Source organism: Melanostigma gelatinosum (assembly GCF_949748355.1).
Source record: "Melanostigma gelatinosum genome assembly, chromosome: 11".
NCBI lineage: Eukaryota > Metazoa > Chordata > Actinopteri > Perciformes > Zoarcidae > Melanostigma > Melanostigma gelatinosum.
The window spans coordinates 10661700-10685496 of NC_136644.1; the positions used below are offsets into that span (position 1 = coordinate 10661700).

The window sequence follows — 23797 nt, forward strand, 5'->3', positions numbered from 1 at the left end:
GCCGGAACCTAACCGTGTCATTTTCTTGCGGAAAGTAAACCAATAAAATATTAAACCTACTTTGAAATTGATTTTGAAGAGACACTGTGTGCATGAGCGTAAACTGTCACGCCGTCCCTGACACGTCCAAAACTGACGCTAGAGTGGTACCTAGAGCATCAGAGTTTGAAGCTCGGGCTATAAAGCAAGCTGTTTTTTTTGTCGATAATATATCATCATCATAATCATCTTGTTGCTTCTTTGCTACTATTTTCACCTCTACTGCCACAAAATCCCAGAGGTATGTTTGCAATGCAAAGATTCCATATTGATACTCTCATGTAGGAGCTTGGCACAAAGGGAATATGTAAAACTCATTTTACATTAACCTCAACATTTGTGCTTTGTTTTGCTGTGAAGCCAGTCTAGTTTAATATTCAGCCTAGTCACTGCCCGGTGTGTCATATTAATCATGATTTGTGCGACAGAACAATCTGAAATGGTAATGTCCTGAATTCCAAGTAACACAGATGCAATTCATGGGTTGTATTTTAATTCTCTCTACGGCATGAATATTATTGACTTTGACATTGTGCAAATGAGGTTTCATGCATTTAAAAGTCAACAGGAAAAGTTATGGCTAGTCCACAACAACTTCAATTTTATTGAAATTTACTTCCACCAATTGTGCTTTTTATCTGTTAAATGTATTTTTAGCTCCTATGTTTAGGAAAAATGTTTATGATATAAAAGTCAGGTTAAGTTTTCTGCTTACCTCTTCAAAAGGTACAGTATCTCCTTCCAAAGGTTGCTCTCAGACCAACGCACAACCTCCAACAGTATTCTGACAAACTTCACTATATTGAAAACCATCAGTTCTATATTGAAAACCATCAGCTCCTTATCTTATACCTCTCTATTGAGAGAGTTAGATTACCCATTTCCTCCAAAAAAAACATACCTAAAACTGTTACAGCTAACACCCATCATTTGCATAGTCCTTTACACTAACAGTCCACCAAGCCTAACACATCAGCCTGTGCAAACCTTGTATAACCTTACTTTGCTAAATCTATTTTACCGAATATATATTTCCAATATATGAAGAACATTAAACTAATACATTCTGCTTTTTGTTATTATATTCAGTAGTAGCAGTTAAGGCAAGGCAAGGCAAGTTTATTTGTATAGCACATTTCAACAACAAGGTAATTCAAAGTGCTTCACATAAAACCATTAAAAGCATCAAAACATAAGGCAAAAGAAAAGGAGATTTAAAAACAATTAAAGAAACAGTGTAAGAAATCAAATTCAGTCATAAAAAGTAGAGGAGATTTAAAACATACATTGAAACAATAATTGAAGTAGCCAAGGCCTCTGCTCTGGACCTGTCCTCTGCTACTTTCTTTTAAACTTCGCCCGTTATCAACGATTCATCGGTTAACTCAAGATTTGCGCTCTCGTACAGAAACTCCGTCAAGGATACTCTAAGCAGAGATATCATGTTTTTTCACTGGACGCTACCCACAATCCTGGTGTCCGGAGACTTGATGTCTTGATAAGGTAATTTTCACATGTCTCCCTGAGACATTACGCTGCACGCAATCAACCATACACTGCCGCAATTCTGCAATTACTCGCACACAAACCACGTCAGGAAAAGATCTCTGCCGATCTGCGTTTTATAGTGTACGCCTTGCACGAACTCGGTCCCGGAGGAAATGGCGATATATTGTGCAGTCCTTTTAAAACCATTAAAAGCATCAAAACATAAGGCGAAAAGGAGATTTAACAGCAATTAAGAACAGTGTAAGAAATAAAATGCAATAGTAAAATGCAGAAATGCAAATTAAGAGTTAAGAGTAACAAAATAACGATTCACTTTATTATCACGGTATCATGTTTCTGTAAATACTGTACTGATTCTCAAAAACACTATGAGCTTTTTAATTAATCGTTTGAATGCAAAGATTTGTGGTGACTCACATTTCACTAAAACTAGTGCTTTGGCGTTGGGTGTACATACGTATGTTACAGGGACTGTGATAAATTCAAATGCAGACCACACTGCTCTGACTGCATTAAATAAGTATACTTGTATACGTGTTTTCCTAAAATTTGATTTAATAAATCTAGCGCCTTGCTTACAGTATAGTAATATATAGTAAACTGTAATACGTACCGCAAGCTTCTTGCCAATACACAGCCATAGTAGCAGTTACTGTAGTAGTAGTTGTAATGGTGCTCTTCCAGCTTTGATCCAACTAAATATTTCACTCAGTAGAGAACAGGGATTTTTCAGCGGCCTACTTACCTGAGCTAGCAACAGGCAAGTCCTTCCTCCAGAGCCATTACCAGCCTTGGCAGCACATTAGACAATGAGATAGAGTTGTTCTCCAAAGACCATTCAATCCTCTTTGACCTCTCCGACGTCTTTCAAGTAAACTCTTGATCACTCAACCTAAACCTCCCCTACAATTCTAGCACACCCACATTTTAACACGTATGCGTCACAGACGAAAGATCCTGAAAGGGATGGGAAAAAAAAATCAATCATACCAATTCCTCTTGAAGTTCAAACCGCCTCTGGTTACCCAGCTATCGATCTCCTGCTCCTTCACTCGATTGCATGTGGGACTGTTCTGCACTGCTCACTGCTAGTCGGCTATATTTCCTCTCCGAGCTTGTTTTCTCTCTTCAGAGCCATTCAGAGCACTTACAAGATCAGTAAAAGAACCAGGCCTGTCATTCAACATCAATACAGATATCACTTCTCTTCAGCAGAGAGACACACGTTTGATTTGAAGGTTTCCCTGTGATGAATTTCATGTTATTGATAAGAGGGAATAGTGTGTTATGGGGCTGCGGGCTCACTGTGCTCTCTAAGTGTGTGTATCTGTATAAAGTGCTCGGCTTTGGTGTCCTCGAGGCTAATGACACCCACCGGCCCTGTGTGTTCTTGCTGCATAAGCTAACAACTAACAGCTCGGTGTGTTTGCAAAGAGTCTAGACCATTGGGGACAACTTCTTTTTCTCTTAGCCCATGGATGTGGCTTGGTTAGGCAACTTAAAGATTTCTCTGGACAAAGAATAATGAGACTATTGATTGTCCTACGAGATATTTAACAAAGTCCACTTTGAAGCCACCAAGCGCATTGACAACTAGAGAGGGCAGCGTCTTCTGAATGCAAGTCAGGCGATCACTGTGAATGGCAAAGTCCAAAAAAAAAAGAAATAACCTGTGTATCCAGCAGCGCCTTGAAAACCAGCAGCACAGAGAGGGGGAGAGATTGATGTGTGCTTTCACCCTCAACTTTAATTGATTCGAGAAAATATGATATTGTGTCATGAGTTTACACATGAGGCCTTGATACAAGGTGTCACCGGTTTTTCTTCAGCAGCAGAGCTCTATCACTGCAGTGCTAAGAGGAATGGTGAGAGAGTAACCCATTCTCACTCCAGACTCATCAAATACAGCCACTTGGTCAGTGGCCCCGGTGATCGGATACCGACACATCGAGGCACCCTTTAGCATCGGTATGAGATGCACTGGGCATTAAACTGACTCCACCCTTTAGCATCGGTATGAGATGCAGCGGGCATTAAATTGACTCCAATATAAACCCATCAATGTCATTGTTGGACAGTCAGAGCAACTGACATCATTTAAAGAGTGAGAAAGTCCGAGTAGGGTGGGTGGGAGCAGAGGTCGGATGGGTCAAACAACGCAGGACTTTCACCCAGGAGACCGCTGTCTGTGTCTGTGAAACCGAGTCAACGGTAACTTATTTTACCTTAGTTTAAGAACATAACTGGACTTTACTTGTGCTGGTTACTTAACAGTTATACTTATATTGAAACCACAATCGTTTTTATAAAGCTAACCAATTGCTTTTGTAACCTAAACCTAATCAAGTACTTTTGTTGCTTTAGTAAACCTAAAAACTATATAACACTATTTCGGAAATTAATTTTGAAAGGACACTACAAGTGGAAAGTGACACGCCGTCACTGACAAACTGAAGCTAGAGGGGAACCTAGAGCTTCATAGTGTGAAGTGTAGGGCCACTGACCAAGCGCCGGTATTTGAGAACTTAGGAGTGAGAACTTGTTGGAAATCAATGTATGAATTGACCTTGATGTGTTGCAGGTTCCTACATCAGGACGAGCCACCTATTATGTGTCCTACAAGACAGACTCATTTATACAAATCAAACTACCCAAATATTCCCTCCCGAAGGTAAGTTGCAGCATTTTTATTTTTTTAAACTTTACATGACTCGTAGAAATATTTTCTAATTTCAGAATGTCACAGAATTAATTAATCAAATCGTCAATAAAGTACTCCCATTCCTATTGCTGAGATCTTTTGAATTTGAAGCTGTCACAACGGTGAAATTGACATGGATTAAAACAAAAATGTGGTGACATACCTGTAGCTTAACGTATTTTTAACCAGTTTGTTTCCCCTCAAAAGCCAGCAGACATATCCTTTTAAAGTCATAATTTCAGTCATGGAAACACACTGAGAGTGAGCCTCAATACATTACTGGATGTCGTCAACCATTTATATTCACACCACAGCATTGATCTCCTGACCAGTCCCACGGGGTCAGCATGTTTTAACCGTCACCTCTCCTCTTCCACTCATAACTCCTCTTAATCTCTCCCTGCTCCCTGATAGGATTTACACATTGTCAGCACCGATGAGAAGCAGGTATTTGCGGCGGTGCAGGAGTGGAACCAGAACGACACCTATAACCTCTACTTGTCTGACACAAGAGGGATCTACTTCACCTTGGCCATGGAAAATGTCAAGACCACAAGGGGCATCGGAGGGAACCAGATGCTGGATCTGTACGAGGTAAGCACCTGATGAAACTGGTCACCTTGAGGGGATACATACAGTGAGGTTTTCATTGATTGAATCTATGGGAAGCTACAGGGACTCTTGCTTTCTCACTGCTCCTTAAGATCACCCATACAGGCACACAAATGGTTGGTTTTTTTTCGGATTGCTTCTGGTTAAATGTGCAGATCGTTAAATAGATTGAGCTCTTTATGTGCCATTGCCCAAAAGGACCATGCGGTCTCTCAGAAGGGTGCATCAATGGATACTAGGGGTGGGAATCACCAGAGGTCCCGCGATACGATATTATCACGATATTGCGATTTTATTACGATACTGCGAGTATTGCGATACCATAGGCCTATATTGCGATTTATTACTTTTTTTCAACTTCAAATGATGTCCCCAAAGGAAAACTGTGTCAACATGTTTTGTCGAATAAGATAAAGTTTTCGGTCTGTTCATCTCACTTCAATCATTTTTAGTGTAGCAAAATAGGATTATCAAGCAGACAGACTGACCAACAATGTCATAAATGTTGCATGAACCTGACAAACTGAACTGTTTGTATTACTACATAGTCCAACTTAACTGAATGCAAACGTGTGGACTCAGTATATGAACTATAACTTCTATAAGTAGGATATAAGAGTTATATAACTTGCGATGCATGGACGTCGAGGGCAGAGAGACAGTTACGCGCTGCACTCGCCCCATGAGCCTGGCTGCTGTTGGCAGATTTAACCCCCTTGTGAGGCCAGATGTCTCTCTTTGTTTTGACCAACTTCCTACCAATCACGCTGACCTCACCAGAAAATAACTCAGCACCATCTAGTGGACTGAAAAGGCAATTGATTTGATTTTTCTAGTACATTTTTTCTTTTCTTTTTTAATAGTTTATATAATAAAAGATAGATTCTTGGCATCCGTGTATCGATACAATATCGGCACGCAAAATATCGCGATACTATGCTGTATAGATTTTTCCCCCCACCCCTAATGGATACCAGTGACCCAACAATCCGTTTGCTGCCTCTGATCTTCACCGCAATATATTCTTCCTGAGAACAAATACTACCACCTCACATTTAAAGGCACACACACTTAAACTCACATTTAAAGCTGGTACAAATATCAACCAAACATTCAACAAAAGTCAAATTTCTACTGATCAGAGTTCTGAAGATCTGGTTTTATGTCACACAACTTATTATTTGTATTAAAGTGTTGTTAATAATTTACGAATGCATTTTAATATGTAAGATGTAGTGCTGTCATTATATTATTCATATTCCAGTTTTAATAGATGTTTGCTGACCAGTGAATGTCGAGATACATGTATTGTCCTTCATTGTCTGAGGCATTAAGTGCTTCGCATAACGCTTGCTAACTATGCCAGTCTCCTCAGCAAACACTTACAATGTTAGCATCAAAGCTAAATTTGTGAGCGAAAACTATGCAGTGTACCTGGTTGAGTTTGAAACCTTCGGGCCAACTTGAAAACATTTATATTAAGCTCTCCCAACGGCCCTGGGAAGTGGCATAGTCCAGGCGGGGGGTGCTGTAAAGCTCCTGGCTCCTCCAAGCTGACCGAGGGCAGGTAACGGCGCCCTGCCGCAGGCCAGTTAGTGTCAGAGATGATGCTAACTGTCCCATGAGGGGATCCCCCCTAAACCTCTGTGTTGAATCCCTGGGCAGACCCCACCTTATGAGAAGTGTAAAAATAATTTCAGGTCATTATGAAACTGTGATGAAAAATGTCTCTTACGAAGTCAATCGCCTCATCACAATTTAGCTTTAGCTCTGTGAGCGACACCTCATTCAAGGAGGCAGGGTGGAGATATGAGGTTTTGCCATCAGTTTGTGGATCAGCTGAGAGTATAGAGATTTAGTCACATGCTCTTTTTAACACTTTTTAGTTGTGAAATATTTGTAAAACCCACGGAAAGCCATAGGACAGCCAATAGCATGAATTCATGAAAAGAAATAACCAAATATGGAGATACAAGTTTTCTACCTGACAGCAACAAAATGTAAGGAGCATTGTTGGAGGAAGTCTGAGATCTACAACACAACACTGCCTGCATGAGCAGCTCGTGACGGCTGCCTTGTTGAACTGGAGGAAGATTGTCATTGCCAACAACTGCTTCTCTGTAATTATTATACATATCCAAATAAATATAAGACTGGAAGATTTGGAGTTATGTTTCTGTTTTTCAACTGGGGTTGCTAAATGCTGCACTGGTCCTCTAGTTAGTTGCTGAGTGTACCGTCTCTGAACATAAAGCTATTGATCAGTGGAGCTTTAAGTCATGGGGTAATGACTTTGCCACTGTAAGTTTACCTTCTGTAGAGTTTGTGTTACAGAATCTTGTCTTTCATGCAGGTTTGCATTCCAGGCTGCCGCCGTCCATCTTCCAGACAGCAGACATATGCAGTTTTAAGATCTTGCTTAATGGGGCTCACTGCCATGCAACTCTGGAGTTTTAATGACCTTGTTAGCTTACTGGCTAGCCACTGTATGTGTTTGCATTAGCATTCATGGCAGGATAGTTTTCCCTCCTCTCCACTCCGCCGGTGCACCCAGTTTCTCACTCCTACACTGACAGGTGTGGCTGAGAGAGTGAGATATTGGCCAGCAGCAGTGTGGTAATTAACAATGCCATTACCGCTCCTACACAGTATGTGTGTGCAGCTCCCCCAACCATGCAGCAGTAAAGGCATTGCACCGTGCAGCACGAAATGATGCGGCGCTTTAATTACATTTGTCACACGGTCACAGCTCCGTTCTTGATCAGAACCTAAACAAGAGCTAGATGACACACTGCTGTCTCTGATAAATCCGACCCATTACACAGGGTAAGATACATACTGTGGAACTCATCCCATTTATTGCTGTTAGACCCTGACAAACTGCACCTCACAGAGCCAATGTTCCCCAGAGAAGACACAGCTCCAGTCAGAACAGAGGGGAGACAGCAAAGTATGTGGAAGTTGTTTTGTTCTTCCACTTAGAAGCCATGTCTCCTCCCAGAGGGCCTCTCTTTCTTCTGCATCCTCCTCCCTAAAATAAATGGTGCTATTTCCACAGAGGAAATTGCACAATCATCTCCTAAATTAAAGGAATAATTGTATTGTCAATCACATTGGATAAGGGCACATTCTGTAATCATGAGCCTTTGTTCTGCAAATGAATTATCTTTTGACATTGGGGCTCTACACCACCCGCTAAACTTCCCTTACATCTGAGAGGTGCTTTAGCAGGTGGCTCTCCCTACAATTATCACTGTGATTGGCTTGGGTTCACTTCTTGTGAGTCACTATAAACAGCTATGAAGGATTGATTGACTACATTAAGTGGATTGGAGTCATTGAAGAGTATGAGATGAGTATAAACTGGATATTACACTCTTAAAACCCACAACACTGTGATTCAACAAATGAGCCATATAATACATTGTAAAATGCTGAATTGCTTCACGTTAAATAACTGTATTTACTGCTGTTCAACAAAGATTATCCACCTTAAACTAAAACATGTAATGCAGCTTTAAGTACAAGTGGAGCTGAAACAGATACTTTATTTTATATAACATTATATATTAATTCTGATAATCTAATAATGGGATGGGTCAGACGAAAATCCCAAATGTGCTCTGGTTCTAGCTCTTTAAATTGGTTTTTAGACTGAGTTCCTTTGGGTCTTGGACTCGTGGGTTGACAAAGCAAATTGAAGATGCCAGCTAGGCCTCTTGGAACTTGTGATCAGTATTGAAAAAAAAGGAAAATCTTCTGAAGCTCCTGACAGCCATTGGTACTCAATAAGGGGAAAATAAATCATTTCAAGGAAAAAGAAATGATTTGAGTTAGACGGCATAAAAAAGGGCTGAACATCGGCACATTCTGCCTTCTGAAACCAAGCAATACAAACACATGTTGTACAAACAAACTTAAAGGAGATTAATTTAATTGAAAATAATTAGTTGATTGTCTGATTCACAGATACAGTATATTCAATGTAAATAGAATTTCCTTAAATTCATGAATTCAATGTTGATTGATGATTTCAGATGATGTTATGAACTGCAACATTGGTGTCTGCATTGGTTGCATTTTATTTCTTTAATATGTATATACAGTATATAGTCAGTAGAGTCCACTGCTGTTAACAGTCGCAGTAGGTAGAGATGCATGCTGGAGTAGATCTGAACAGAGTTTCAGTTGTTGTCCTCTGCATTAAAACAGACCGTGTGGAAAAATCAAATATGAAAGATGTTGCACGGCTTACCACTTGTGTGGTCAGAGATCTGACTCGTGCTTCACTGATGGTAGCACAGATTATTGAAACTAGATGTCTCTGATCACATGGTGTGGGCACAATGTCCTCCCTTCCTCCTTCCTTCTTTTCATCTCTACTCACAAGTATTCATCAAATGGCAGGATTGCTTTGTAACGTCATCGCACCAAGGCGGCCCAAAAAATTGTTTGGTGCTGCATCGCTAAGAGTAATCCCTGCTGTAGAATAGAGATCTATGCCAGGGTCCTTCACTTTGTTGTCAAGAAGGTAGAGTGTGGGTGGCGGGAGTGATGGATGGAGAGAAATAAATAAATTAGAAATAAATAATTGACAGGTTGGGTTGGATAACGATGTGAGGAGCACCATGTTTCTAGGACAATGTCAGATGGGTTGCCTATTAGTGCCACTTATACAGACGCGCGCCCTTCAGGGAGGCAATGTAGCCCCTTACTATGGCAACCATTTGGATTGACTCTGTCGTTAGCATTGCATATAGCACGCTTTGGTTTGGTTGAGGGATACGTCTAACACCTGAGAGACAACAAGCATGGAGGATTCTGGAAGAGAGGTGTGTGTCTACGTTTGTGTGTGTGCGTTTGGGCCGATTCGACTGACGGAGAAAAAAGACAAGGTGTCACTTATCAGCCGTCATGATTTTGTACTGTCAGGATTGCTGAGATGTGTAAGGATATAATTACAGATAGCACTCAGCACAGAATAAAATAATGCAGCCGGCTCTGCTGCCAGACTGTCAGCTGCAACGAGAAAGGATAAGCACACCATTTGCATTTAGCTGAGCTCGTATGGAGAAGATTGCTACCTCAATACACAAAACACCCTTTGTGATGCGAGCACTGGGTATGCTTTACATCTGCAACGCACGGCTAAACTGTAATGGGGAGAGGTTAATGTAAAACACACTGTGCTGGGTTGCATTAAGAGGGTAAAGATGAGTTTCAACCTTGTGATGTGTATCTGTGTCCGTCAGGTGGCAGGAATTAAAGGCATGTTAATTGCTAACAAGAGGCAAGACAACCAGGTCAAGACTTACATGACCTACAATAAAGGCCGGGAGTGGAGGCTCCTGCAGGCTCCTGCGACTGACCTGGATGGAAACGACATCCACTGCATACTGGTAAGATACTGAACATTGACTGTAGCTGAAAGGCCTTTCTTGCTGATCTTTAAGAGGAGAAAACAAAAAAAACATAACATATAATTGAAATGAAATGTAATATAAAGTATTGTATCACATTGTCAGAAGCCTGTTTGTAAAGGGTTTAACTAATACATGTCTCTATTAATTGATAGTGGTTGAGAGATCAGTATGAGTGAACATGAGCTGCTCTCTCTCAAAGCCAGCGAGAGAGAAGTGAGTCTCAGGTATCAATGTTTTTATTGTCCTTTTTTGTACCCAAGTGAACTTTATTCAATTCTATTGACTTCAGCTGTGAAATAGAAACTGTCCCCCATACACTCAGAACATTCTCCTAGTGCTGTCAGCGTCATCTCGCACATCTCTCCCAGTCCGTTGTCTATGGAGCAGATCCACACTGTATACTTGATGACACACACATTTGAGTTTCAGCACTCTATCGTTTGGGGATTTCGTGGGAGAATATTTTTGGAATGTCATGTTGTCTCCATATTTTCTCTTGTTCGTCCAGTAAAACATTTGGTAACACGTCAATGACTATCATGTATTATAAACATACTCATAATGCATTGTAATCTGCGTGTAGTGCTGTAAGATCATAGCTATCAGCACAGTAATCACCATGTTCTTGACAAAAAGTGCTGAAATGTCAAACTACTTTTTTTATATCAACAATATGATTCACCAAGTGACAAGTCAAGTGTTTGTTCGCTAATATTGCATTGTTTCACAGCACAGAAAATGCCTTCATATTAAAACATAATGTATTAATTAAACATGCAGGAAGTGGTGTCTTAGTACCACCAGCAGCTTCACAAGTGTTCTCTACATTACTGCAGCAGCTGAATAGTATTATGCACAAGAGACTGTTGTAATGACACCACTCAATGAATGTAGTGCGAACTATTGTATGTAAATATATACATGGATGTGTTTTTCATCGTAATATCAACCTAGGCATATTTTACCAGTTCGGGATTCAAGCCGTTAGCTCTTTAGTTCATCAGGGAGATTCTTCTATGGACTGTTCCACCACCTGTAAATAAGCTGCAGGGCATCTGGACAGAAATCATTTGATTGACGATATCCATACCAAACTCTGCATTGACATTTTTCACTTCTTGAAAAATAGAAAGATGTGTTTATAAATGGCTTGTAACTGCTCTGGAAAGCATTAATAAATTATGTATTATCCACTGATAAAGCCTTTGGTAAAACGTATAAACCACTCATGAAGGTAGCGGTATTAGAAAGTGGGACTGAACTGACCATGCGCTTTACCTCTTCAGTCCCTTCCTGTCGTAAAAACCTGCATTGAAGAAACGAGCTGATTTAAAATAAAATGTATGAGCTAAGATGAAATAATTCTATCAAAGGTTCGTGTTGCTTTTTACTGCAGCAAACCTCATTAGTGTTCAATATATGATGCTGTGTTTTTAAATGATAAACGATGGCAGATCTAGATACACTGCATGTGTTGACGGCGTGTCGTTGCTTATTAGAGAGCCTCCCTCCAACTAAAACTAACAGGGCGACTGTGGGGAGGAATCATGTTTGAGACATTAGGGGGACTCCGTGCCGTTAAAGAGGTGATTTTGCAGCGGTGAGGTGTAGCTCACAGGTTCCCTGTGATTGTGCATTCATGTGACATTTTAATTACCGCCGTAGATTCCTTTTGATTACCTGTTCAGTCCCGCTGCCCTTGATGTCCTTACACAAGTGTGACACGCTGTCTGCTGCAAAGATGAAAGCAGACACTATTTTTTTCTGCTTTGTGAACAAATGTAATTGTTTTCTGTTGTGTGCGTGCCCTAGAGACGTGGCTTCATTCAATGCAAATTCCATCCCTCTTTGTATTAATGACAGATTAAATGCAATTAGCGAAAGCGTATGAGACACAGTTGGTCCTGTTTGTGAGACTAATCAATCATGCTTGTTTTATGGTTTTGTTTTTGCTCTACCATTGTGTTCTGACCCTATCATTTATAAGTTATTGTGGATTTTAGGATTCACAATTTCACAGCAAGAACACAAGTGATTTATTTCACATTTGCTGTAAATATGATCAATATAATATATTACCATTTAGACAAAGTGATGTGCAAATCAGAAATATGCCACTATTTCCAAACCTGGGTCAATCTATTTATTTTCTCTTTAACTTAAAAGGGACATGCTTTCATTTTTAGATTCATACTTGTATTTTGGGTTTTCTTGTTTAAAAAAATACAAGAATTATTTTCTCATACTGCCTGTCTGACTATACATGACTTCACCCTCAAACAGAAACGCTCCGTTTTAGCGCCTCACGCCCCCCACGTGAAAAGCACAGTTGGCTCCGATTGGCTTGCGAGAAAAATATGGTGCACCTTTGCAAAGGTAGTTCTCAAGCTGGGTGGAGATAGTAAGGTTTTGATGAGTGTGCAGGTGACACAGAAAAAGATCACATGTTTTCTGATCTAGACAGCCCACCACAAACTGACTGGGTCATCTTCTTTCACAGTTTGTGGGTTGGGAGGCTCTCCAGATACAAGCACAGAGTTGTTCATGACATGTCCACATTCACATTCTTCTTCTTCTTCCTCAGCCCTTCTGTTCACTCCATCTCCAACTGCAGATGTCCGAGAACCCTTACTTGTCAGGAACAATTTCCACCAAGAGCTCTGCACCAGGGATCATAGTCGCCAAAGGTAGGAGAAAAAACTAAAAACAAACCACTTCACATAACTCATGTCTACTGGTCATTTTTTTGTGATTTTTCTTCTTTTAAAGTACAAATGTAAATTTGAAATCATGAATGCAAGATATTTAGTATGAAGACTTTGTAATGTGATCCTCCAGTCAGCTACTAGCGACCCCTCTCACTTCAGCTTCTGTCTCAGTGACTCTTGGAGCTCCACCGGGCACAGTGTACTGCAGCATCTCCACTTCTCCCACAGGCCAATATGGTTGGGATCACATATCCACCTGTTGTGAGGTCACATCGCCCAGGCAATTATCAGAGAAGGCCACAGTTTGTGTTGTGCAGTGTCTGTGAGCCTTCAACGTGTAAGAACATTTGAAAGAGTTCAAGCAAAGAAGAAATAAAATAGACTTGTTAGTACCCATTGGCAGCGTCGGCAGAAAACATGCCCCCGTGTCAGTGTGTGTGGGCATGCACGTTCATACACGGCCGCGTGTTTCTCTTTGGATCTGTTCCGTTTTGTTTTCGGTGTGTGAGAATGCTGAACAAACATACATCTCCGCTGTTAATGCTTGCACAGTGTGTCTGCGTGTTGCTGGCCCGGCCTTTGCTTTGGCACCGTGATTCTCTTTGCCCACTGCACCCTTTTAAGACGTCAGCTGGTGCAGAGATCGTCTCATCAACATGACAAACACCATCCAGATCAAACACATGCCTGTTTACTGAGCCATGGCCAAGATAGTGGAGCAGATCGCAGGAAGAAAAGCTTCCAAGGCAGTGTTTTGAAACTACCAGAGCAAAGGAGGCATCCGCCCTCCTCCACATCTCACATGATGTTGCCTGAATTGATGCAGGCATCCGTAGGAATTAACCGAGGGTCTTCTCTGTATTATTCACGCGGATAGAAGATGACAAGCTGAACTGGGAATCAAGCCAGAGGAATGGATTCATCACAGCAGCGTTGTGATTGGCATCACGTATTTAAAACACACAGCCCTTTATTTGTGTGATCTGCAGTTTTATTCTGTCACATGTTCTTTTGGCGTTTCCCCTGCAGGAAACATTGGAACAGAGCTGTCTTACAACAACGTTGGCATGTTCATATCATCTGATGCTGGCAATAGCTGGAGACAGGTGAGCTCCACACCGGGATCAATCAGAATTTGAATCAGAATCTGGTTTATTGCCAAATAGGTTTTCACATACAAGCAATTTGCTTTGGTGATTCGGTGTATGACATAACATGACATAAAAAAATCACAAATCATAAATATAGAGGAGTTCCATATAAGCATATGAAGTTTTCCACTCCCTCAAGGCACATGTGCATCATACAAAAAGCCTTATGTTGTGACATTTTCATAAACAACAGGTGTAAATAACAGGCTATATAGCCTACCCCATACAATAATGTAGCCAGCTGACTCCTGGCCTTAAAAGTAATGCGAGGTGACTACTGTAGGGAGGTAAGCTAGACAGCAAGGTATGCTGATGTGTGTAGGTTACGTTAGAGCCATGAGCCATGCATAACATACTGTCCTGCATGTTGTGAAGTATTGCATTATAAAGCTGTGAAAATCGAAAAAGAAATCAATGAAATGTCCTAAAGTGTACAAAAAAAGGTTATGATGCTCCCTTGAGATGTTTTTTGCTTTAGTCAAAAAAAAGATCAGTTGATGCACTAAAATAGATGATGGAAAAAGCTTTGGCGATTAAGGTCTGATCATTTAACTCACATGACATATCAGCTCTTTCTGCTGCCGGTGTATTCCTGGATATTTCTGCTCGCTCCCATCCCAACGCATCAAGTAATGCAGCTGGGTCAGTGCTTCTGTGGGTCTGACACTGACGCTCATTCAGTGTGTTTGTGACCCATGGGACATGGGAATAAACTGAGAAAAAAACAAAACATAAGTAGTCATGTCAAATAATTTGGAACAAAAACGAAGGAGAGGGAGTTTCGCCTACAAACAATGGGGATCAGTGATTGGTCATTAGGTACGCACATTCACAGTTTGGCTTATGTCAGGATTTCTTGTATATTATGAAAGTAATATTTTTCTGTTGCATCACTACTATAATGAAAATGTTATGTATGTTTCTGTTCAGATTTTTGAAGAGGAGCATAATGTGTGGTTTCTGGACAAAGGAGGGGCCATCATTGCTGTCAAACAGCCATCTGTACCAACCAGACACTTGTGGTATGTCCATTTAGAAAACTTTTTTGGACACTCTTCCTTTCTTAAATTGCTATTCCAATTCCCCTCAGCTATTTTTAGGCTCATTCTACGCTCATGATCTTTATTATATGTGACATTTGATCCAGTTAATGATGCACTTCGACTGTGGCTCTGTGAAAATAAAAAAGTCATAGGCAGTCTAATTTGAGAGATTTTTCTTTCAAGCCACTTATCATTAACAGCCAGCCGTCTGAGCCCCCCAAGTTAGTGTTTTCATTAACACATTGCCTTCCTCTTGCCAAATAGGGTGCCTACGCTTTGCCTCAGTGCAGGCTAACCCAAGTGAGACCAGATCTGTTCTCCAGTCGCTTTTGCAACAATTCTGAAATTAGTTTTAGAACCACTGAAGTGGAGCCTGCTGTTTAAGTGTGGTGGTAGGAGAAGTTAAAACATAACATAAAAAGATAGAAAAAATCCTGTGCAGCCCCAAAGCAAATGTTCAACAGCAACGGAACCGTATAGCTTTCTTAGCCAATGTTTAGTTTAACCTATAGTTGCCTATAAAAGGTGCATGTTGACGCTTTTTCTGTTGACAGTGCTTTTAGCCAAATCAGAAAATCAATGTGGTGGCGGGGGTAAGGGAGGGATGGGGGGTCATTCTTCCGTGCACACAGGCCTCAGCAGTGTTTCAACCCGTGTCACACTCAGGTACTCCTAGTTGTTCTCGCTTCAGCACTGATGTTGATAGGCTGTCAGAATTAATAGAGCCTGGCCCCGATGATAAAAGCTGTCCAATTTTGCTGTCTCCCTCTCCCTTTCCAGTTTTGTAGTTCAACATGAAACAGTTCTATTCTAGTCTTGTTTTTTTCACCCCTGTGCAGACCAGGACCTGTGACGTTTCTCTTTCCCTTTTTGCCATATTCTCTTAAAGCTGTTTCGGTTGCATCTTTGCTTTGATAGCCAGACAGTCTGTCATTTAAATATCCGTTCAACACTAAGCCTTTTGATATTACCCAAAGCTAGTAGCTAATTGCACAGAGACTCAGAGACTCGTCTGTTGAGACAAGCCAGTCATTCTGTCACCACCTAATCCCCCCCCCCCCCCCCCATGACCAGGCTCTCCGTGCCATCGTTGTTGCTGAGTTTGTGATGGCAATGCGTTCTGACTCACATACACAGGGTCAGCTTTGACGAGGGGAGGCAGTGGACCCAGCACAGCTTCTCCTTGGTGCCTCTGTTCGTGGATGGAGTCTTGGTGGAGGCTGGGGCTGAGAACCAAATCATGACGTAAGTCCACAAACAAAAAAAGGATGACTGACATGTTAAAAGGTGTTAATTTCTTTGTCCTTTTCAGGGGTATTGTGGGCTGAGTGAAAGGTGGATGGTATTTTTCTTATTCTGTTCAGCGCTCTGGGTTCTCAGCAAAAAGACTAGATGGATGGAGGACCTTTAAGGAATGCGTCCAGCCAAGGCTCTGTAGAATTCAGTCTTTATTAAGCCACAATTCTGAGGGGCAGGTAATGGGTCATGTAGTCCTTTGTGGATATTAGGGCACTTGACAAATGCGTTTGATCACTAATAGGAGTTATGTCGTGACAACCTTAAAGCGCCTGAAAATGTGGCTTCAAATCTTCAATATTTCTCTATGAAATGAAATAGTCATGATTAAATAAGCAATAGTTATAATTGGTAAGTACTTGTCAGTCATACTTGTCATACATGTTTTCATTTATTGAGAGTTTAAAACTAGCATCAGAATTGTGCATCAGATTTGATTGACAGGGACCAAACCACCCCCAACTGTCATCGCATATAGATTCAAATATGTGACATTGGCAGTTTTTAAAGTCCGGCCCACAAAAAGAAAATAAAAAATCTTCAGTTTGAACAAACCAAAACTGCTTTGGCAAACAATGTGTGTGTTCCTGTAGGATCCAAGTATTGAGGGCCTGTAAAGGATCAAGGAGTTTATTACAACTTCATTCATAATATAATATGATAATAATATTTTGGACTCTCTTCAACTGTAGAAAATAGCATATGTGAATTAAAAAAAACTTCAACCAAACTTATTTGAAAGAGAAGAGGAAGATAATAAAATGATTATCCAAGTCTTTTTTAAACATCACAATTAACAGAACAACATCCTATTTCCATTTAGACCTTCTATACATATTGTACTTGTGAGTTCAGAGATTTCCTGTGCAAAAACTATAACTGATACTGACACTAACTCTCTTTCACCTCCAAATACAGTATTCTAGAATAATGTTATTCCACCGCTTTTGGCTTCTGACCCCTAAAAATGAAGCTTGTGACCATCATCATCACAGATTATGACCGTGTTGTGAGTCATTAGCAATTAATTCCATAGTTATTTCTTTTTCAGATTGTGATGAAAGTAAAGGATATTAAGAAGCCTTAAAGACACAATACAATTATGTTTTCTAGTTGTCATCCTGTTTCCCTGTCCTATTTGTTCATTTGTCTCTTGTTACATGCTAAATATGTGTCAGATCAAATCCCCTCTCCTCCTATACTTGGGACAGTTACATAAATGTTCTCATTCAAATGTATTTCGGGCTGACGAGCAACCACAGTTGACTTGTTGTATGTGTTTGATTGCTTTTCAGCTGGCAAAACCTTTCCCCAAATAATTGTGGTTAAAGTCTTATTCATTAATTTCACCTGTTTTATCCTCCAACTGATCTAAAAAACGGAACCCCCTCCATGTTGTCGGTCTCACATGTAGATATGTCTTCACTGAAGATGCTCTAACTTTAGGTTACTTGTGGCAGAGATGAAGGTAGCCAGTGTTTCACGAGACAAAAGTGAAAAAATGGAGAAAAGGCTAAAAAAATAAACATAAATTTGTGAAACAAGTATCTTTTGTTCTCTTACTTTTTGTCCCTTAAAACATATTGTGACTCCTCAGAATTTCCACCCTCAGGTTGGGAACAAATTGTTTAGACAGCTCAGCTTTTGGCTGTTTCCCAACTTGTTTCATCATCTATTTGCATGTTTCCTAATCCATCTGACTTTGTTGTAGTGATATATCTTCCCAGATCTCAGCAAGTATACACGCTTACCCTCCCGCCATCACTGCCTGCCAATGGGAATCTAAATTGAACGTGTTTAGGATCATATTTCCACACCACACTTCTTGAAGCTTATACTATTTCAAAAACAATCCATTTGTGTCACTACATCTGAGGGAAGGTTAGCTAGCTAACAGTAGCTAAACACATTCTTCTCTACCTGATGTGTCGTAATTAACGTGGCAATATTCAGCGGGAACTGGACATTGCAATTATGCTTTGTTAATTTGAATTACTATGTTTTTTTATTTTTATTTCTGTGAATTGTTGAGTAGATCTAGAAATACACATACATTTAGATATATAAATAACTAGCTTTGTAAATCACCAAGGAATTATTTGGCAGTACCTCTGCAGCCCACCAGTGGCCTGGGCCCAGTTGCTGTGTCCCATTACTTGGGAGCTTTGATATATTGTCATAATGTCATTGCTTATAATTTAAAGTAATTGTATCATTTCCCTCTGCAGCTTCTTTGGACACTTCAGCCACCGTTCTGAATGGCAGCTCATCAAGATCGACTACAAGTCCATTTTTAGCAGGAAATGCACAGAGGAAGACTATCAAACCTGGCACCTGCACAACCAGGTAAGAAACATAAACAATATCATACGGGAATTTGTACCACTGCCATAAAAAGAAGCAACAGTCACAATATTTGTGCTGCTTGTTGTGCCAACAGGGTGAGCCATGCGTGATGGGGCAAAAACAGATTTACATGAAGCGCAGGCCTGGAAACTACTGCATGCTGGGAAATGACTACTCCAGAATCCTTTCAGCTGAGTCCTGTATTTGTCGAGCTCATGATTTTGAATGGTAAGATGATGTGTGCCCTTTCCACAAACGCTCCTTCCTTCATAATCGTCGAGGGGGATTATGTTTCTTTCCATTGTCTGCAAAAGAGAGCTTCATTAACTACGTTGTTTGTTCTCAAACACTGCCACACACGTAGAATCGCTCATTTCAAATTAATTGCTGTTTTATTCTTTGCTACATTTTAAATGTGTTAGTACCTTGTTTATTTTTTATTGGTCAGCTGCTAAATGTGAATGTTTGTAACAGTACGCATCTGCAGGTCTTTTATGTAAATGCTATGCCCAGTCAAAAGCTCCTGTATAACAGCTATGACTTCTTCAAAAGACCCCTCAGCAGCCATTTGTTATTTTTAAGTGCTTCCAGCCCATCCCGATCTCAGTCCCAACCTATCAAATAGGAACTAAATTGGAGTTTATTTTGAAAAGAGACTGTATGCATGGAACGTTCCTGACACTAGGGATACGTAGAGCACCATAGTTTGAAGCGCAGGGCCACTGACCAAGCGTCTGTGTTTGTAAAGTTGGGCGTGACAAGATGTTGTACACCCAGCGACCATTACAAATAATTTTCAGTCCACTTGAATATGCAGCTCTCTGGGCTGATCTAACCTCCCTACTTATTGAGCTACAAACAACTCGCTCCTATTACTCCAGCCCCATGACTTTATAAGATGAATTTGGTGCAGAACAGGCAAACAAAATGCACAGATGAGAAAAGAACACTGGTGTTTTGAGCTCTTCTTTCAGACAATTGTGTTCTTACCTACACTTATACACTTTCTTATCTTGATGCTCATCGAATCATAATTTGTTACGAAACCCACAGAGCAGATGTATAAATATATTAGGGCTGGGCAAGTTAAAATATATATTTGGAGGGATGTGAGCTCTTGAAGGAATAATGCAGAGGTGTTTTTTTTTTTCAAACACAGCAATGAACTGGTTCGTTTTACAGCAACACAGAGGACATTATAGGATGGAGGTCGCATGTGGTACAAATAGTTATTCCTTAGCAGTAAGAAAGGAGTGTCTTCTTCTGTGATCAGATAATTAGCAATGGAAGCATGCAGCTCTGACAAGAGAGGAGTTCTATACAAACACCATTTCCACCCTTCAGCTTGAGGCCAATTTTCATCCATTTAAGTGGAATCCATTGCATATGCTATCCATGTGTCTCATTAATTCACTCCATTTGCTGTGTGTTTTCCAATAATCTGATAAATCTGGGATCGTTTTGCACAATTTGCTCATAATGTCTGTCTTTCAGCGAGCTCGCTATGCTTGTAATTCTGTTGAGATGATGTGTGTGGGTGTAAATAGTTTCAATTTGTATGCAAATCCCAAACGGTTGTATTTTTTATCTTGTAATGACAGAGAGCAGAAAAATGCCATGCCAACATGCAGTTCGTTTTTGCAGAGTGCCAAATGTTTCCAATGGAACTAATGTAAAGTTACTTATATTTTTTTTCTGTGACAAGTCTGATTCCTGCTGCGGTCTCTCTCTGCAGAGAAGTACCTGAAGCTTGCTCAAAATTCAAAAAGCTCATCTCATAATTTGAGGTGTGAATAGTGTGCCTGTCACATGATCAGCTGAAGTGCATACTCATTAGCCTTGGATGCTCTGCAAGGTTGCAAAAAAGGTCAACTTCATCATCTCATTGTATGTACAGTACATGAGGTTGATTCACCAAAGATGAAAGCTAGATGTCAAACCTCCATACCTTTTGAATACAGACATGTAGCACAGTGTATCAAAACTGTCAAGTAGTGAAAGTTGACATTGGATGTGAAATCAGGTCAGTTATGCTTGTGTCCTACTCCATGTGGTTTGGCAACACAGTCAGCATACTAGAGCTTTTTACTTGTTTCCCTTAATGTGTGAAGATGGCTTCATTTGTTTCCTTGGTGCAGACCAAGTGAAGAAAACTACAGGTGTGAAAGCAAAGTTACACTGTGATCTTAGATCAGAAAAAGAATCTTAATCAGATCTGAAGATCAGTAGATTGATCCCCGGCAGTCCATGCTGATGTGTCCTAGGGCAAGACACTTAACACCTATTTGCTCCTGATGGGGAGGTGACATCTTGCATGGCGGTGTGTGTGAATGGATGAATGACATGTAGTATACAGTGCTTTGAGTGGTTGGAAGACGCTACACAAGTGCAAGGGTTGTTAAAAAAGACGTTCTTCCTTCCTCAAACTAAGATCCTGAAAAAAATTTCATTTTGGTAATCCCTGGTGTGGTGTTGGTATCAAAACAATTCAAATGACACCGAGGGTCTTTCTCATTTTCCCATTTTGTGTCTCCTCAATTCCTGAGGCTCGTTATCGATGCTCCATATTGAATGAGGTCCCAATTCCTAAAATGCATCTTGAGGATCGAGGAGGCTTGCAGGAGGAGCTCTTTGTGTAACATTGTGTATCTTGGCGGAAGTCTTTTCAGCATCGGTAACAAATTAAATACACAGCTGGAATAATGTCAACCATGGCAGGACTCTACAAATGGAACAGTTCCTTTTTAGTTCATAAGTTGTAGTTATCTAAGGTGATCAAACTGTCTGCCCTTCACAGTTTGTGTAGCTCCTCCTAAGGTTCTGTTCTAACCACATTTCACCTGACAGTTGTTCTGTTTGTATGCTGAATGTGGGCTACATCCAACTAAACTGATAGTATCCTAACACGATGTTTACAAGTGAAAACAGTCATTTGTCCCTCTTTATTTGTATCGTATTTTTCACACAAATGTTTAGCTTCACATAATACAATACACAAACCCTTTAATATATATGATGCAGCTGTGACACACGTCATTTTAATTGACGTCCCATTTTAAATGATGCTCCGAGGAAGATTTCTAAAAGGTTCCCCAGTAACCAAAACTAACATTAGTAACTAAGACAGATTTATATTTGGAAAATCCCAATTTAGTGTGCACATAGCTTTAGCATTGTACACTCTCAAGCTATGCCTTTTGGCTGTTTTGTCCCAAAGACACCACACTCACCGTCTACCTCTAAACCCACATGCACATGTGCAACCAATCTTCCATGACATCTTGTTTATGAATAGTTCACACTGTCGTAATCACAGAGTCAAACTAGCCGATTCAGCCACTGGCCTTTTTTGGTTTTGTTATTTGTTCTGGCTTGTGGAGGAATTGATAAATCAACGTCATGATCATTATTAGAATGGACACTTGCTTACTTCACTTTATTAGATGTAAATAATGTTCTGATTGCAAATGTAAGCAAGCGAGTGAGAGTTACTCATCCCTGAGTGTGGTAAAAAGAAAAAAAACTCCAGGGTGTGTCTCCATACACTCTTCTTCACACTGCTGTGGCACATTTGTCAACTGCTGCGGCTTTAATCAATACATAATAATGGTACATCTTTGTGCCAGACAGGCCCCTGGTCACCATCTATAAAGAGATATATAACACAGGGTTATGAAACACACTATGACACTATGTCCCTTCTTACATGCGGATGTTGATCAGGTGCCATGTGGATGTGCTTTGTTGTCCAATAGTGATTACGGATACGAGCGGCGGGGCGACGGGAACTGCCGGCCTGCCTTCTGGTTCAACCCCTCCACTGTCTCCAGAAGCTGCAGCCAGGGTCAAAACTACATCAACAGCACAGGGTGAGGACTGTGGGGTTGATGGGTAATGGTACATACATTCATGAGCATTTTATTCTCAGCACAAACATGCCTGTTTCGGTTGGTGTTTCTTGGATGCTCAAGCAGGGTTTTACACGAGATACTGAGCACAGATTTAATATAATTAGAATTGCAAAACTGGATGAGATACTGGGCGGCAGGAATCGACTGTTCACAATCAGGTTTTAACATGTTAGCTAAGAATGTGGGCATACAAAAGTCTGACACACCCACAAAAATAATCCTGCAAATGCCCATTTGTTAACAGTGTTACAAATAGCACAATCACATCCAAAGTCCCACAGCAGTGAACAGCCTCATCTGGAGACTGTGAGGAGCACATTTACTGAAATACTGTAATTTAGTACAATTACTACATTTCAAGGAGAAATATTTCACTCACTTTACGTTGATTTTGCATCGAAAACATTCTCTACAATCAACGCTGGCAGTAGTTATGAGGGGAGTAAAGGAGGAAGTCAGGGGAGGGAGGAGGTCGGGGTGAATGATTGAGGGACTTTTACCCAGGAGACCGGTACTAATGTCCCGTGTGAAACTCCTTATTTTAAGGTTCTCCTTATATTGTTATAGTAAACTAGGCTACGTAATGTAAAGTTACATACCTTACAATTGTAAAGTTAAGTAGCCAACTTTACTATAACTTAGTTGTTTCCTGTGAACTCTGAACTTTATTTTGAAAGACAGTGTATGCATGTAGCAAGTGGAAGTGACACGTGCAAAACTGACAATGGGGGGGGGGAACGTAGAGTTACAAAGTGTATAAGTCTAAGTACACTTGCAATAATACGTTCTTCATACATAATAATACACACAATACACATAATAATACACATTTTATTTTGTATCAGTGGTGTAATACTTTCTGTTCACTCCATTTTCTCTCTTGTTCCAGCAGGATGTGTGTGCTTTGTACGTTTTAAGGCTCCCTCAGGGGAGCAAAGCTTAATCACAGTGTTTTTATTCACCCGTGCTGTGATTTAAGCTTTGCAAGGTATCTCAGCCTCTGACACAGCTTGTGTTGTCAGTTGTCATCTAGGCACAACAGCTGGTCTGACACACCA

General features: G+C 40.5%; 1 protein-coding gene across 1 annotated transcript in view; it reads left to right on the forward strand.

Annotated features, from left to right (window-relative positions):
* Positions 1-23797, forward strand: part of sorcs3a (sortilin related VPS10 domain containing receptor 3a) — a gene marked incomplete at both ends in the record, with an annotated part of 206774 nt that overhangs the window by 153023 nt on the left and 29954 nt on the right. The window contains 10 exons of the mRNA XM_079279217.1: positions 4130-4219; positions 4664-4843; positions 10114-10260; positions 12869-12971; positions 14022-14098; positions 15074-15165; positions 16324-16431; positions 18711-18828; positions 18923-19056; positions 22584-22697. Coding sequence (XP_079135343.1) covers positions 4130-4219; positions 4664-4843; positions 10114-10260; positions 12869-12971; positions 14022-14098; positions 15074-15165; positions 16324-16431; positions 18711-18828; positions 18923-19056; positions 22584-22697 — 1163 coding nt within the window. The remainder of the gene's footprint in view (positions 1-4129; positions 4220-4663; positions 4844-10113; positions 10261-12868; positions 12972-14021; positions 14099-15073; positions 15166-16323; positions 16432-18710; positions 18829-18922; positions 19057-22583; positions 22698-23797) is intronic.